We start from the raw sequence: 13,529 nt of genomic DNA, 5'->3' as shown, positions 1-13,529 counted from the left end.
AGGCTAGACGGACTGTCAGAGGCATTTCTATTTGGGAAAAAATTAGTTAAAATAACCTCAGTTAAGCACCTAGGGGTAATCTCCAAGGCAAGACCGAGTTGGAAGAAACATACAGACCATAAGGTGGACAAGGCTCGCAATATTATGTGGGCCTGTCGCAGGGCTGTCGGAAAGACTTAGGGTGGTCCAATGGCTTTATATTTCTATTGTACGGCCCGCAATCACCTAAGCATCTTTAGTCTGGTGGCCAGGTTCTGAGAGTAAAACGGTGACCACCAAGTTGAACTGTGGAGAATTATCTAATTGACCGTACCTGTTCGCTACACAGCTAAGGAGTTTGAGCCTCCATGACGTTAACATACTCTTGCTATCTACTTAATATGGACTCCATGAAAGTAATAGTATAGTAGTCATGGTGATGTTTGATGCTGTTGTAGCAGAGGATGATTCTTTGTAAGAATAAATCAGTAACGCTATGACATTTCAGTATTCTTATGAAGTAAAACATTACATGAACAGTGTCCAAAGACTTGCGCGTCTAGGAATAACAGGGGCACTGGATACTACACCATTATGCAGAGATGCCAACTTTCAAGAAAGGCAATTCGTAATGTAGCCGTTCGGGCACCGGGGGGTGGGGGGGTGTGGGTGACGGGTGTGGTGACCGTAGAATTTTCTTTTTTCGAGATCTTACTTACATACATATCATTGAAAAATTAATGAACAACATACAATTCAACCAGATATTCAAAGTCTGGCATATAAAGGGTGTATGATTCTTACCCGCTAAAGTAACAGGTGATCTGCAGTACATATTTGAGGTAGGTTGAAGGATCATTTCTTTTGTTGAGTACTGTACTTGCTGCCCTTAGCAGCGTGTAGTTGCTGTTTGGTAAACGTACACTGGTGACATGCTATTCCGTTTGATATCGTGTGCTTCCTCTGCACTAACAGAGCACTTAACAGTTCGGTGTTCAGGTTATGTAGCGCATACCTATCTACGAAATGCCACTGTAATATTTGTCCCAAATGGAACATTATCATTCCTTTTACACAAATGAAGTGAAAAATCTGCGGTAAATTAAGCAATACCGTCGTTACTAGAGAAATATATATAGTATACGTTCTTACGGGCTTTAGACAGGACTCACTTATGTTGTATTCCGCTTCTTGTGCCGTCTTTTCTTTCTTTCTTGAGGTCCAGGGCTAGGACTGACGAATTGGAGTGCTATGTCTGTGAATTCTCATTATCTTTGTCCATATGACTAGCGCGGGCAGTTCAAACAGAAAATAAATATATTACTTTTTTGTTGAAGGGAAAAAGCATAATCCCTGGACCAATAAATATATCTTTTATGAATGAGTTAGGCCACAAAACGAATGAGAAACATGAAGAAAACGACACCTAATTAATGCATACAACTTCAGTGAACAATGACATCACACACGAAAGTGTTAGACAAACAATACACATACGGAAGCGCTGCGACGTAGCAGAAAAAAATAGTAGTAAAGTAGTGAAGTATATATCCATATCATTCTCTTCAAGTAAAATATATCGTGCTATTTCTTAATTTACCGCACATTTTCGAGTTTATTTGTGTAAAAGCAATTATTATGTTCCATTTGGGACAAATATTACAGTGACATTTCGTAGATAGGTATGCGCTACATAACCCGGAGTTCATATTAGCACTGAACTCAGTCTTGTTCTTCGTCACCATACGCAACTGAAAATTCGCGGCTAGACACACTACAAAAACACGCGTGAATGAGATTGAGATTTTTGAACTATTTTGGTTTATTACTAGTGTCACTAATCACGGTAACGTCACCACACGTATTTTCCTGCACAATAAATCGCTTCATTATTTCAAACCTTACGCATTTTGTAACACACGATTAGCATATACCCTACAAGAGCAATATATGTAAATTTTCCAACCAAAATCGCAATAAATACTTCAACAGTCACGCACGCAGTATCCACAATGAAACGGAGTTTCTCACCACTTCGCCACCAAAACAAAAGCAAAACAACTCGCATATTTGAATGGAAGTCTGGTCATGTGATGAACAAAGACAACAGCTCCGCAAGATATACCACTTCACAGGTGCCGATTTCTCCGGTAATGGAAGCACACACTGAGTTCGGCGCGAGAAAACTCGAAATATTCTCAAATGAGGGACAGGAAAGGAGCATAAATGATTACCGAGAAATCCGAAAATAATATTCTGAGAATTAAAGCTGCAATGGCATTCTTTGTCTATACTTTTCAACACATCGTACACTTAGATTTTAAAATCAACAAAAAAAAAAATCGTAATTTGAGGTGTGTGATTCGTAAAGGCGTAATTGTGATGGGTAATTCGTAATTATTACGATTGAATCGTAATAGTTGGCACCTCTGCATTATGTGCAATGGAGGCCATCCTATGCCTTCCCTACTTTTATATGTTAAGGAGATAGCAGGAATGAATGCTTACCGACTCTGGTCACTCGGAGGATGGTCTTTCAAGAATCCGAATAGAGGTCATGCTTCTATTCTTACAAGGTTTCACCAGACTTGGCCAATGACAATGATGATCGGGGATCTGATGAAACCTAGTTTTAAGCTGAATTATAAGTTCACATTTGTGATACCCACAAGGTAGGAGCGGGTCACGGATGTTGGGTCCCGTCTTAGGTCTGGGGGCTGTACATGGTACACAGATGACTTGCGGACGGAAACGGGCGTGGGCGCTGGGGTCTGGGGGCCTAAGACAAGGCTCTCCCTTCCCATAGGTAAATATGCTACTGTTTTCCAGGGCGAAGTATATGCAATACTGGCCTGTGCTGTACATGTTTGGAACATGACTGGACGTAGAAGATGCATCACCATTTGCAGTGAGAGCCAGGCAGTGTTAAAAGCACTATACACACTTAGAACGACATCCAAAATGGTATGGGAGTGCCAAAGGATGTTAGATAAGCTGTGTGAACTTAGCCCAGTTACCCTGTTATGGGTTCCTGGGCACACACGAATCAGTGGAAATGAAGAAGCTGACAAACTAGCAAAACAAGGCTCAAAAGGTCCTTTCATAAGAACAGAGCCCTTCCTGGGAGTGTCACCCCGAAGTGTGAAACCGGTAATATCCCAGCGGACAAACCAGTCTCACTTAGACATTTGGAAGAGGCTAACCACAGCAAGGCAGGCATGTGAACTTATCGAAGGGCCTAGCCAAAGTTATAAAAGGTCCTAATAAATTTGAATAGGACCAGAATACGAATGGTAGTTGGATTGTTGACAGGCCACAATACCTTACAGAGACATCTACAAATCATGAAAATCAGTCAGGATCCGACGTGTAGAAGATGCGTTAGGGAGGAAGAGACCTCCGCACATGTGTTGTGTCAGTGCAAGGCTCTTGCAAGCACTAGACATCAATATCTTGCCTCACATTTTGTGAGCCTGGAAGACATCAGGATGCCAACATCCGGACACTGGTATCCTTTATAGGAGCACTAGGGCTAGACTAGGGAAACCCGTCTAAGGGACACAAAGGGTATTCACAGACCTACGTGTGGAGACCTGCGAAGGCAGGGCTCACCCATTCCTTATGTATCTATCTATCTAGCCACCGAGTACTGAAGCATTATAGAATGCAAGAAGACCAACAGTGTAAAAGAAAAGAAAAGGAGCACACATGGGAAAGAATAACATGGGAATTTAATAGAACTGCCCATGTTACAGTGCAATCTACGAAACAACTAAAACAGTCCTATAAAAATTTTAGTTTCTCTGTGCCAAGAGTTGTTTTTTGAAAGTTGGCACCATCTTCACAGCAATAAAACACACGAAGGTAAATACACAGTTTAGTTTCAAACTGCATTTCTGTATAACTACTACACGTAATACACAGTATAATGTTCATAAGTGTTGTACTATTGAAGTGGTGTTGTTCAACTGCAATCTTATATGCCACTGCAGTGCTGTCGTTACCAATGTGAAGAATTATGTCATTCTCAATTTCTACAATCCTGTTCCTTCTCCTTCCTGCGAGATACTGATGCAGAGTCAAGTCCTGTGGGGGAAATTCGAAATCCTGTGGGGGAAATTTGTCTCTGGTCTCCACAGCAATATTGTGTAATACCCCTGTTGCTACTGTTACGGTCAACGTAGTTTCTAGTTTCTAGTTTAGTTCGCAAGCCCAAGTTTGTTTCGATCAGCTGTGTATTCTAACCTCTCGCGAACTTCATCGACAAATTTACTGACAACGGGTTTTGACAGTCTATCTCTTCAGAAATTGTTCCTCAGATAAATTTTCAAAGTCTTTCCTTCTTATTATAGGCCTATTTATGTTAGGAACACCATTTAACAAATCTAAATAAAGCAACTCTGCATCAAACGCATGATTTACGGTGGCCATTTTCCTTTCCTTTCAACCTCGAATGAACAGTTTAACCCAGGTGAAAGGAGAGGTTAACTTAACTCCAGTCTTAACCCTTCTTGATGAAATAGAATGAATATTCAAATCCAGAGTTAAAACTGTATAACTCGGGGTTAAGGTTTAACCCACGTTGATGTAACTGGCCCTAGATGGAGCAATAAATAACTCGTCGAGACAAATTCAGTGAAAAAAGGTTAATATAAAACATAACTGAATCCAAAGGTGTGCTAAAACTAAGAAGAAAATAAAATAAATGAAACAGACAGAAACAAAACAATAAGTGCTAATGGTGAGGTTGCGGACCTCTTAGTCTAAAAATTTAGTTTGATAAACAATTCAAAAACAAGACGAAATCACTGTTGAAAATTCAAGCTGACAGTCTGTCTTTGTAGAAACACCATCACTACGAATGGTTAGGAGGGAAGCAAAAAAGCTTGAGAAACCAAGTTTGAGAGGAGACAACATGCCAGGTGAAATGTATGTGATAAGCGATGGAAAAAAAACGCCGATGAATTTAAAGTTTTAGAATAGCAGCACTCTCAGTTTCTTCTCAAGTTAGCGGTCCCGTTCTCAGAGATTGTTTCCAGTGCTGGCTAGGTGTATTTGCCTTATTTTAAATGGTCAGGAGAGCAGCGACAAAATTGAGAAGCTGGGTTAGAGAAGTAACAGGTGTATGGTAAATTGTAAGTGACCATAATAGAAACTGTCAATGAAGTTCCAATGGTACTTAAAAGGGGGTGTTCCTCTCGAACCGGCCTGGCCTTATCAAAGCCGTTCGTTAACTTTGATAAGGCCAGGCCGGTTTGGGAGGACAACCACCTTTTAAGTACCATTGGAAACTCATTGACGGTGTCCACTATGGTCACTTACATTTTACCATACACCTGTTATTTCTCTAACGCAGCTTCTCAATTTTGTTGCTGCTCTCCCGACTGAATTTATCTCAACGAGTTATTTATTGCTCCATCTAGTGATGTAAATATTGCATATTGTTATTGTTTTTATTTCCATCATGTCTCTTTTGTTTTTTTCTTTTGTTCCTTCATTAAGTTTTGGCAAATTTTTAGCTTTTATTATGTAGATTACTTTAACCCCCCCCCCCCCCCCCTTATTTCACTAAAGATGGCTCAAACAAGTCGAAACATGTTTGAATTTTATTGCTCCATCTAATGATGGAATTATGATTGTACTGAATTAGGATACATTTAATTTTTCCTTTGTAAATTGAAAACCATCAATACGGAATGATTCTAATATCTTGTAACAAAAGAATTGAGGGCGACACCTTCTGGGAAGATAGCGGCACACAAATGTTATTCAACAGATTTCAATCCCCACAGGGAACTTGAAATATTTGTCCTGAATGAGTAAATTTATGATTAGAACATAATTGGTCCATTATTGGAAATGAAACATTTTCCAGCTAACTCATTCTTGGTTGCCAGCATTTCGCCCCAGTGTGCCAATTTGTGCTCATCAGTTGGTACTGATCTTTTGTTGTACTGTGGCCTTCACTATATGCACTAGTTAAGCATATTGGTAGGTGTGCTAGAGTTACCAATAATTATTGATGAACACTAGTAATGGGAAGAAGCAGTTCACCTCTAGGAACTGGTTCATTAACTCTCGCTCCCTAGAAAGAACTACTTCACGAACTACTTCGCGAACTACTTCAAAATGTGTAATTTTCCCGCTAGAGCACTCTGCAACCGCTGAAGTAGTTCGTCCCCGAACAAGTTAATTCTCATCCCTTCATACAAAGCTTCATCCCTTCAGCGTTTCGCGAGCTTTCCAGAACGAGGAAGTACACAAAGTGGACAACAGGTAACACACAGCTGCACTTCTCTGTAACATTCGTAGATACCACATAGATGAACGTTCCTATTGCCGGTAATGTCAGTTCACACTCTCTCCCCTGCCCCCAAACTCTCAGGAATGTAAGTGTAGGAAAAATCAATGAATTTTCAAATATAATCAAAATGTCTGTTAAATATTGTCGACTTGAAAATGAGATGTTGTAAACGCTGATCTGTTATCGCAAGAGAACCCTTTTCTTGGTGGTGATTTCATCCCCTGACTGAAACATAAATTTGTAACATCTGAGCGTTAGTCAACTTTTTCTCCTCAGATTCCAACACTCGTTCCCAAGAAAGAATTACTTCACGAACTACTTCAAAATGTGTAATTTTCCCGCCAGAGCACTCTGCAACCGCTGAAGTAGTTCGTCCGCGAACGAGTTCCTTCCCATTCCCTTCACACTCGTGAAGTCCTGCAGTTCGCGAAGTAGTTCTCGAGAGACGAGTAAACACTTCACAGTTCATGGGAGTGAAGAAGTTCCCGAGAACTAGTTCGTTCGCGAACTACCCATCCCTAATGAGCACGAATTGGCACACTGGGATGAAACTCTGGCAACCAAGAATGAGTTAATGAAAAATTTATGATTTTCAATTATGGACCAATTATAACTTAATTATAAATACAGTATAAGTCCGTTATAGCGAGAATTCATAACAGCGAAAAATTTACTCGCTATAACGGATTGTCGTTATATCCGATTTTTGTACAAAAGTCGGAAAACCCTTCATGCACTTTAAAGATGGTATGAAACGGCAATCAGTTTGTTCAAAACTTGCGTTTCCGCAGATGATATCCACACTACGGCTTACTTGTTTGTTATGTATTGTAATCCGATACTACGTGAAAGTGTATGTTTAATTTCATTCAGAAAAAACATATAGTTCCGTATTCCTCCGAATCCAAGATTAACCCCACTTTTTCCTTAAAATTTAAATCAGGCTCAAAAAGAAGTTTGTAAAATCATACAAGCCTACGCATTTTTAGACTATTTTTAGACGCCGAACATTGACTTTCGCGACACCGTATTTCATTCTTTTGTGGCTGCACAATTATTCTTTTTTTCCGCGGGTTTAAGGACCATTAACTTAACATTGGCATCATAATACCGAAGATAACTCGTTCAAAATTTTCCGGCAATACCTATTCCATGCGTCTCTACAATACAACGAACCATCAGGAAATTATTCTTGCTGTCTATAAAACTGTTACTTTTATGCAGCGTCAGATATAACCAGCTACCGCTACACGCACGTCTCGCTTGTCGGGTGCGGCCAAATTCAACAGCTAGCGATGTATAGGCCTAATCGCGAACGTTGAAAGTCAACGAATGAGTTTATTGAGCCACGGTATGGCCAATCGCCCTTGCGTTTTTCGTGCACATACCTCACAATTTCATCATCGACTTCTTTAAAGCGTCCTTGTTGCGGACCACTGAATGCATTTTTTGTACAGTACCGGTACGCATTTTTTTCTTAATTCTTTTTTTGTCTTCACGCTAACGCCAAATATTGGCTTTAGTTAGGCTGCACAATTATTCTACATTTCCGAGTGTTTAATAAATATTAACTTAAACTTGGCATCATAATATCGACTAGAATCTGTTGAAAATTTGCCTTTTCCACGTATCTTTACAATACGACTATCCATCACGAAAATATTCCTGCTGTCTATAAACCTTAATTTTACTGAGCGTCAAGTGCAACAGACGCGTTATGACTCTGCCACTGAGTAGCCATGGCTTTTCTAAGAATTCGAAGGGTCGCATGTTTTGATGCCATTCTGCAGATTTGAAAAACACACAGGCACTGTACACTGTACAACCGGTAGCGATGTGTAGTAAAGAGGCGGTCGTTTATTGTCAATGAGTTCTGTGCGCGTGTGAAAAGAAGCAGCGTGGTTACCGCACTAGTTGCCAGTGGTACCCATTAACTTACTGTTAGGCCGCAAATGCAACAACCCTTGAGTTTTCGCACGAGATTCTGAGAAAAAAAAGTCTTGGAGTCGGAGAAATATGGTATCACTCCAGAGATTTCTGTGGCAAACACCTGAGCTTTCTTCTTCAAACAGCGTCACCTAACCTAACCGTATATGTAGCCTATCATGAAAACATATTTGGAATGCATGTAGAGAAATAAGCTCCTCGCGAAAAATTTACATGTAAATAGCCGTAACTACACGCGAGAAGATATGAAATATCCTCTGAAATCAGCGATGTACTCTGCCATATCTTGAGGTGTATGGCATTCTTACGTAATTAAAATTAAAATATCGTTTATTCAGTCTTTAATTTTACGAGTTAACAACTGCTATCGGCCACGTCATTTACGCATTTATTACGAAAACGTGTTATCCTCTTTTTCATTTCGAATTTTCTTTACAGAACAGCGGTCAATGGGTATTACTAATCAACTCCAACATCGCCTTTGAATGTCAACGAGAGAGCTCGCAAATGCACAAAGTGAGAAAACTACATCGTACCGAAGATGATCGATCGCATTTTGTTGCAAAGGTTTCAGTTTTCTTATTCAAACAGCGTTACGTATCCTAACTTAACCATACTAAACATATGATGAAAACACACTTCAAGCGCCGGTAGAGAAATTATACCTTTCTCGCTATAAATTTTCATAATAGCCTTTCCGTAATTTAACCAGACGCCACAAAATACAAACTAACGTATGAAATCAATTAAGCACTCTGTCATATCTCGAGGTGTATCCCATTCTTACTTAATTGCATTATTTAGCCTCAAAATTAAACGGTCGTTTAGTCAGCCTTAATTTTTAACGAGTTAACGACCATTATCGGACACGTTATTTATGCATTTATTACGAAAATATGTTCTCTTTCATTTCGAATTTTCTTTACAGAACAGCTGTCGACGGATATTACTAATAGACTCCGACATCGCCTTCGAATGTCGACGAGAGAAATTGCTAGTGCACATAGCGAGGAAACGATGCCGAAGGTAATCGATCGCATGCAATACCATCGCTGGGGTGCATAAATATCGGTAACGGAAAAAATCGGGCGCGCTTAATCGCTCGTAATAACGGATGCACCAGTGATAGGATCCTCGCTGTAACCGAAGGACGATACACAGTTTAATATAAGAAGTTTGAAGGGACAGAAAAAAGTCGTTGCTATAACGGAGTTCTTGTTATATGCCGTACTCGCTATAGCGGACTTCTACTGTATGATTATTCTGCTAGTGATGATAATGAAAACGATGAACAGAGGTCAGAAAGCATGCAATTACGGACTTTAATTTATTGCATATAATATTCTGAAGAACAAGTCACTCATTTTTCTGTACTGTATTGTAAATCACATAACACTGAAATCTATACTCCAGATATAGTTTAAAAGACGTGAAGGGCTGTTACAACCACCGAGTGTCCTATCGATTTCCATAAATAACAATGGGGTTGGGTCATCAGCAAAATATAGCATATAATTTTTTAAGACTAAGCAGAAAAGCTTATCATTATGTTAAACTTTTTGGTACAGCATTGGAGTGCCTAGTTTAATTTTATACTTGTGAACTAAACTTTAATAAATAGTGCTTTTGATTATTCTAACAGTATTTTCAATGAAGTTGTGTAACTGTCACATGTCCGGGAGAAAAAAAAATCTAACACGATGCGCCCGCCGGTAGTAATATTACTATCACAAACTTTGAAATTCAACCACTTGAAAGCTATTTAGTTATCAAATTAGTTTTTGCTTTGACGTGTTGTCCATTTCCTTTACTATCGTTAGGTGGTGTTGTCAATCAATAGTGATTGGTGGTGCAACTTAGGGACGATGTTTCGTAGCCATGTGCGCTCAGTTAGATCTTGCATAATTGTTGACATACATACTCCTGGCACGCTCCGGTTAGATAGGCTCAAATTTATGTGCATGTTTTCTAATGATAGATTATATGACTTCACAGATTTAGAATGAAAATGTAGTGAGGCAACAGTCTGCAATCATCTCTCAAGTAGTCGATTTATACTGTATAATTATGACCATCTGTGGGACTGTCAGACTAAAGCAGCTGGCACTGTGATGCCAAATCAGAAAGGAGTGCCAAAATCAGAGTTCGCGAAAAAACTGAAAAACGGTGAAAAAATGTCATTGCAGAAAGAACACCTTCTAGCAATAAAGTGGCGAGATGTTCGAGACGTGTATATGCTGAGCACTGCACATGATGACATGATTGAAGTACCTGCAGCAAGAGGGAGCCACGAGATATCCAAACCATCAGCAATAGTAGACTATAACAAATTCAATATTTGTGCTGATAAGTCAGACCAATTGTTGGCATATTATGCATTCACACGGAAATCGATCAAGTGGTGGAAAAAATTATTCTTCCATCTGTTTGATCTTGCCATAGTGAATGCCTATATACTGTACCGTAAGGCTTCTTCATAAAACTTCCCCTTTCGAAATTTTGTGAACGTTTAGCGGATGATTTGGTGAGTAGTGTTGGGGCCGAAATTACTGAAGTATCATGACCATCAACTAAGGGAAGGCTAGTAGGTAGAGATCACTTTCCAGAAAGAATACCTGCAGTAGGCGTGATGAAGGAAGGACACGCGCAGCATACGTGCAAGGTTTGCTACAACAAGTCTAAACATAACACCGGTCGTGCTGAGAAGAAAATGACAACCATATATTGTCATAAATGTGACGTAGTTCTTTGCATAGGAGAATGTTTTCAGTGTTACCATACCAAAGCTAAGTATAGGGAATAACAATGTGTTATTCAGTGACTAAAAACTATCGAACTTTTCTAGTGAATTAGAAATTCAAGTGCGTGAACAAGGATATCAGAATGGACCAATATTGTAGCCTAAGTTTCTTTCCAATGCTGAAGGTAAGCATTTTTTGTTTGATTTCGTGGGGTAGCCCACTCTTTGTACAATATGTATATAAATATGTTAATTTATAATGCGAGAACTGACAGAACTGTGATTTTTTTTCTGAGAGTCTAAAATACGCCGGCACAGGGTAGGGACGCCATCTTGAAACGTCTGGGCTCATTGTGTTAATGGTTACTAACAAATTCTGTAATTCATATCTTTGAAGCACTCTTTCAAACTAATAAGCAATACTTAACCACAGTAGTACCAGAAAAAATTCTGTTTTGAAAGCAACACACAACACTGAGCAGCAAAATTAATTAGTTAATACTTGCAAAATATATCTCATACTAGGACTGAAATTACAAAACTATTGCAGTGTATGAACAGAAAAATCCTCAACAAGACACAAACAATGAAAAGCACTCACTCTTCGAGAAAATATCAACAGGATTTCCATCCCAGGGCCAGCCTTTAAACTGCCATGCAGGTCCCATGACAAAAACTGCCACAACTCGATCCCAGTCAGCGTTGGTCAATTTCTGTGGGTTATCCATCACACGATATGGTACGGTTAGACCACCTTCTTTCCGCCTTTGCAGAAGGATCTCGCTATCTCGTTTAGCACCCATACTCTTCTTCTCCTCATTACTGACAAACCTGAAATATTTTGTCACAAATATAAAGCTTATAAGTATTTGGATTTATTTACATTTAAAGCTGAAGTTGACTAATCTAACTGCTATTATCGAACAGATTATTCTGTACACATATGACTAGGTTTTACAGCTAAAGACAGGGTTTTTAATAAAATTTATCTTCTCTGAACTTCTACATGTATATTAAAAGCAAACTTCTCCTTCTAGAACATTATTAAGCAGTCAGAAGCAAGTTAGCAGCGAGATGTGAAATTTGAAATACATGGATGACTGACACAGTCAAAATTAGTATATCCAGTTCTCATTCCTTTGTTCAGTCACTTTATGCCTCTGCATCAACAGAAAATTATATTTATTCAAATATGTGTAATACTCCAGCCTATAACCACTTTTATCTCCCCTTTACTCTACTGAGACATAGGTGTCTTGCCCAGAGGCTGGCTGGATAATGAAATAGCACCACCAAATGTTATGTGCTTATAGAGAAACAGCAACAACTGATGGCAGTGCCAGAATGAGGAGTGAAGTAGTTTGCCACTGCTTTCCTCACTGGGCCAGGAACTACTACTGCAGCACAATAAATTTATGTAAATTACAGTAAAACAAAGAGTGGATTAAGAATTTTTTTTCTTTTTTTCTTTTTTTTTGCTAGTTGCTTTACGTCGCACCGACACAGATAGGTCTTATGGCGACGATGGGACAGGAGAGGGCTAGGAGTGGGAAGGAAGCGGCCGTGGCCTTAATTAAGGTACAGCCCCAGCATTTGCCTGGTGTGAAAATGGGAAACCACGGAAAACCATTTTCAGGGCTGCCGACAGTGGGATTCGAACCTACTATCTCCCGAATACTGGACACTGGCCGCACTTAAGCGACTGCAGCTATCGAGCTCGGTGATTAAGAATTTACAATGGGGGACCTGAACAAAGGGTTACAAAACAATGTCCCCAATTTGGAGCAAGAGTTTATAGTAAATTTAAAAATAATAGATTCTATATTTGATTTTCAAGTCATCTCACCAAGAATTGCAACTTTAACCTTGAAAACAAGAAACAAAATTTATACCATCATTATATGCCTATTCCTCTACTAAGACAAATTTTCAAATGAAGACTACAGAAGAAAAGGAAAAGTTTTGGTGTTTCACTGAACAGGCAGTAAATGAAGTAAATAATATAAATAGTAACATCTTTTTAGGTAGCTTCAATGTCCAAGTAGGAAGAAAGAAAAGTACCGAGATATAATCGGAAAATGGTCTTCACATAAACATACAAATAGGAATGGCCAAAGACTTTTCGAGCTCTACAGAGAGCACAACCTCATCTCCAAATCCACATACTTCAAAAGAAGGCCAAACAAACCTAAAACTTGCAAAGATCCCGATTGGAGGAAAGGGGAATGGTAGATAAATTGCGTATACATGGAAAAATCCAGATAATACTTTTACAGAGAAATCCACAACAATTATTAAGAGGAATAGACACTGGTTCAAACCACTATAGTCAAAATCAAACTCACATCTCTAAAGAAGAAACCAAAATCCAACAAAGAAAACAGAATTATGACCTACACCAATTAATCAAGAATGACATATCAAGAAACTCCACAAACATACAATTAAGGGATGATTTAGAAGAACTGATACTATTTCTCAAACAAGCTAAAAATTTTGCCCCTTTGGACCCAAGTAAAAGACATGCCTGGTGATGATAAAATTCATGCAGTAAGACAA

The 13,529-nt window shown here is 39.1% G+C and overlaps 1 protein-coding gene across 2 annotated transcripts in view; it reads right to left on the bottom strand.

The window, feature by feature from the left end:
* hyx (cell division cycle 73 hyrax) overlaps positions 1 to 13,529 on the bottom strand; it is a 221,799-nt gene that overhangs the window by 52,481 nt on the left and 155,789 nt on the right. For both annotated transcript variants that reach the window (XM_067144180.2, XM_068227012.1), the window contains exon 8: positions 11,572 to 11,801. In XM_067144180.2, the coding sequence (XP_067000281.1) occupies positions 11,572 to 11,801 (230 nt within the window). The remainder of the gene's footprint in view (positions 1 to 11,571; positions 11,802 to 13,529) is intronic.

Source organism: Anabrus simplex, chromosome 3 (genome assembly GCF_040414725.1).
Source record: "Anabrus simplex isolate iqAnaSimp1 chromosome 3, ASM4041472v1, whole genome shotgun sequence".
NCBI lineage: Eukaryota > Metazoa > Arthropoda > Insecta > Orthoptera > Tettigoniidae > Anabrus > Anabrus simplex.
This window is presented reverse-complemented; position numbering and strand designations above follow the sequence as displayed.